A 4,117-nucleotide genomic window follows, 5' to 3' on the forward strand; every position below is an offset into this window, starting at 1 on the left:
GTTGGTGGGTGTAGGAATGGAAAATCATAACTTAATTTATCATCAACGGTATATGCTCGTCCTGTGTTGATAAGGAATTCTCGCTCAATTCCCACCCCTCCCTGGGTTTAAAGGGTGAGAGATGAGGCCCTCGAATTCTTCTTCTTCCCACAAGAACTCCCATGCCCACCAACCAATTAAAGGAATTTTAATCACACATCTCTTAACTCTTAACTCTCAACTCTCATTCCCTTCTAACAATTCCTTCCAACCAATCTGTGCTGTCATAGAAATTACAGATTGGGCAGTAGGACCAAATTTTTTTTTTTACCCACAGGGCTTAATGACAGCAGCAAAATTCCATTATCAACCGACACCTCCATTGCCAAGTGTGACCACAACAAAACAACAAAAGGAAGACGTTTTACTTTTAGATTGTTGATGAGATTAACAGTTAAAAAAGATCGAGATGATCCGTTAGACAAAAAAAAGAGTCAGTCGCCAATGAGGCCTTCCTCACTTTACTCAGCGTTTGCATCCAAAATGGACGATGCAGGCTACTTTTGGCATTTGAATACAAATATCAAACCTATCAGAAAACACGAGAAGAAAAGATGGAGAAAGCGTGGGGAGGCTATGCCGAGCTCTACTCTGCCGTGTGGCACAATTGTCAGGACTTGCGACATCAGGTTCTCTATCATGACAAAACTTGAAACTGCACTAGCACCAATCCTATAACACACTAAACTGCATTCTGTTACAGCCATTACAGCCTTCGGATATCGATCTTATTCAGCAACCCCATGGGAATAAATCAAAGATTGGGGCCATTTTGACTTCTGATTCACTTCTATGTTCTTGGTGTTTTCTAAGGGTTCAGAGGCTCATCTTCCGCAGTCATCTCTGCGTCTTCTGCAGGAAAATTATCACAGTTAGAAACCGAGAAGATCAGCATCTGATTCGAAGGTGGAAAAAATGGTATTTCAGGTATTAGCATAGAGCAATGTGAACATACTTGTCGATCTGTGAAGATCAGAGACAACCATTAAGCGCCTCTGCAAGATTGCTGCCATGAAAAGGAAAATGGAGCACATGCCGAACATGACAGTTATTGGGAATGCATTCACCTGCACGACATTTGTAAGAAAATAAGAATAATTGAGACAAGACGTCCTAATATATAGACCAAAATTTAGAGGAACTTCTATTTATCCACATGTTTCAGCTGAACAGCTTTATGGATTCCTTGAGTTCCTTCATTGTTAGTAATTTTTTTATAAAAAAAAAAACATGATTCTGGAAATAGGAGTTTCTCTCAAGTTTTTTTGGTTACTTACATTGTATAGCACCACGCAAACAAACAGGTTGAGTGGTATACGGAAGAAATTCATGATTGTGCTTCTTGCCTCCTCAGGAATATATTGCGATCTCATCTTCATGATTGATGGCCAAAATATACCAACACATGACTCAAAGGTACAGAAACCAAGAAGCTGTAAGCAGCCTCCTAACGAAATGCTACCGCCTTTCTCCCCAGAGGGAGGTACTAGGAACTGTAAAACATAAACAGGCAATGTTAGTGTTAGAGAGGGAGAGAGAGAGACTGCACGATGTGATCAACCGACTTACATTAGTGACAACGGGGAGGAAAAGAGTAAAGGCCGATACAGAAAACACGATTTGCATATAACCTTCAACCTTCAGCTTCCGAGCTAACAAACGAGAAGCAATTGAACTACCCAGCATCGAGGAAAGCATGAAAGTAGCAAATATGAAGCCGTGAGGAATTTCCTCATTCTTTGGGCTCAGAGCAGGAGTCCACAGGAAAACGAAAGTATACATTGATCCCTCAAACAATGACTGTATGGCTCCAAGCAATGCAATCTTCTCGTCTGAAATTTCAAGAGAGTTCTTTCCATGTCAATTTTAAACTCACTAAATTTATCATTCCATTTTCCTAAGCTAGGACAGGTAAAATCTACCTGAAGCAATGGCTTTAGCTGCACCCTTGAACTGGGTTATCAAGTCCTTGCTGTCAGATGAATCTCCGTAGTTCTCACCCCATGATGATAAGATAATTGCCATTCCTATTGCTAGGAAGCAAGCAGCAGCATCAAATGGAGCCACAGGACCAAAACCCATGTTATCAGCAAGAAAATTTGCAAATAGCCCAGCAATAATGGCCACTAGACCATTGCCAAGAAATATAGCCTTGGAGAATGTTATCGACAACCATTGTGGATCAAATCCTTTCTGTACAATAACAGTGTAAATTTGCCCATTGTCAGCAAGAACAAAAGGGAAACTGTAGGAATTGACAAAACAATGCCATCAATGGCTTATCATTAGAATATAGAAGAATAAAAAGAGAAACATTGATTAGAGACAAAAAGAACAGTGCATTGCATTGATATCCAAGCAATGGACTTCTCATGATACTTGTACATTTCAGCACAGAAATGTACTAATTATCAGCAGGGCGTCCATCATCCTGAAATATCTAATGGACTGGGCCACAGTTTTAAGTTGCTGGCTTGTTCTGATCAAGCATGTGAACACCAGATAGTCCAGATCTGCGACAAGGTTCAAATCAAACAAAAGAGAAAATAAATGGACTGCTGGCAAGTGATCTTGATGCACTGTGTTCTGCAATGCAACCAGCCTCCAAAAAAATATTACCATAATTGCATTTTAATTCAGGTAAGTTCAATTTTCAATACCTGAAAAGTCATTTTATACATAGTGTACTGACACTCTAGAAGTCAAACCTCCCAAGTATTTTATCTTTTGTTAGCTTCAGTCAACCTATATACCGACTACTGGCAACAAATGTAGACAAAACCAAAAGCAAAACAAGTCCAAAATGTAACTAATAGTAGCTGTTTTCAAGGGGAAAACGAAGAGCTGATTATAGGATTAAAGTTAAAGCATGTCATCTCCGAGGTATCAGCATCACTGTGGAGAGAGGGATCTGGGCAGCTACCTTGTTGTGCTCTGCGACGAGCCACGACTCAAACGCCGAGAAGAGCAGCGAAGTGGCAATGCCTCCAAGGACGCGGCCAATCATAAGAATTTTGTACTGGGGGGAGTGCTTGGTGAAGCAGCTGAGGATGTAGGTGACGCAGTAGGTGACGCACGCCCTCTTCCGCCCCCTGACCACCCAAAATCCATCAGCCTCGTCGCCATATCCACCAAAACAGAACGAAATCGACTGAATTCAGCCAGGGCAGAGGGGGGCGCACGCACTGCTTATCCGCGAGGGATCCGACGATGGTGCCGAAGAGCATGGAGGAACCGAAGCCGGCGATGAAGAGGCGGCCGATGTCGCCCTTGTCGAAGCCGTACTGGCTGTAGAGGTAGTACACGTAGGGCCCCTGCAGCCAGTCCCCAGCTGCACCATCCATCCGCCGGAGCACAATAACGTCAGAGACCACCAAACACCACCGGCATTGCGCCCCCAGTCCAGATCTGGAGAACGCAGTGCCGCGACGCGACGGGGATTCGAGGGAGGAACCAGGAATCAGGAGGGAGGCGTACACATCATGAGGGAGTAGACGAGGATGTAGTTGTTCTTGAAGGAGTTGAAGGCCGGGGAGGTGGCGACTCGGTCCTTGCCGGACTTGCCGAGCTCCAGCGCCGCCACGATGGCGGCGAGCGCGCCGAACACGAGGTAGTAGAACATCTCCATGGCGGGCCGGGGAGATCGCGAGGGGTGGAAGGGGGAAAGGGTGGTGGGATTTGGGGGTGGCGATTGGTTAGGATTTATACGGCGCACCGGCTTGGCTTCTTCGTCGTCCCGACTCCCGACGGGATTTTGGTGGCGAGGCAGCAGTGGGCACTGGAGGCACTCTGGTGGTCTGGCCGCGGTGTGCCGTGTGCGCGTGCGGCGTGCCGGCGTGCCGAACGGTTGGCTGGGCCGCACTAGACCAGCCACGAGGCCCTGTTGTCGGATTAAGTCCAACCTCTCAACTATTAGATCGATCTAATTTTAATTCTTAACTACAAAATCATCTGATACCAAAACATCAACTGTCAAAACCGTTCATTTTTTGCACCTAGACGGGGACAAGGCTGTTTTGACCGGCATTGAGCAGTTTAACACGCAACCTCCATCTCAGTGACATGTGGGGCCCATGCG

At 45.2% G+C, this 4,117-nt stretch overlaps 1 protein-coding gene across 1 annotated transcript; it reads right to left on the reverse strand.

Annotated features, from left to right (window-relative positions):
• Nucleotides 1-412: 412 nt before the first annotated feature.
• On the reverse strand, nucleotides 413-3,860 carry LOC136538734 (uncharacterized). Its single transcript, XM_066530696.1, has 8 exons — nucleotides 3,517-3,860; nucleotides 3,226-3,370; nucleotides 2,963-3,131; nucleotides 1,962-2,232; nucleotides 1,609-1,871; nucleotides 1,317-1,532; nucleotides 995-1,106; nucleotides 413-891 (listed from the first exon to the last, which is right to left on the reverse strand). The coding sequence occupies exons 1-8, from the start codon at nucleotides 3,665-3,667 to the stop codon at nucleotides 848-850; spliced, it is 1,371 nt and encodes a 456-aa protein (XP_066386793.1). The 5' UTR covers nucleotides 3,668-3,860; the 3' UTR covers nucleotides 413-847.
• Nucleotides 3,861-4,117: the final 257 nt, after the last annotated feature.

The sequence above is a fragment of the Miscanthus floridulus genome, chromosome 2 (genome assembly GCF_019320115.1).
Source record: "Miscanthus floridulus cultivar M001 chromosome 2, ASM1932011v1, whole genome shotgun sequence".
Taxonomy (NCBI): domain Eukaryota; kingdom Viridiplantae; phylum Streptophyta; class Magnoliopsida; order Poales; family Poaceae; genus Miscanthus; species Miscanthus floridulus.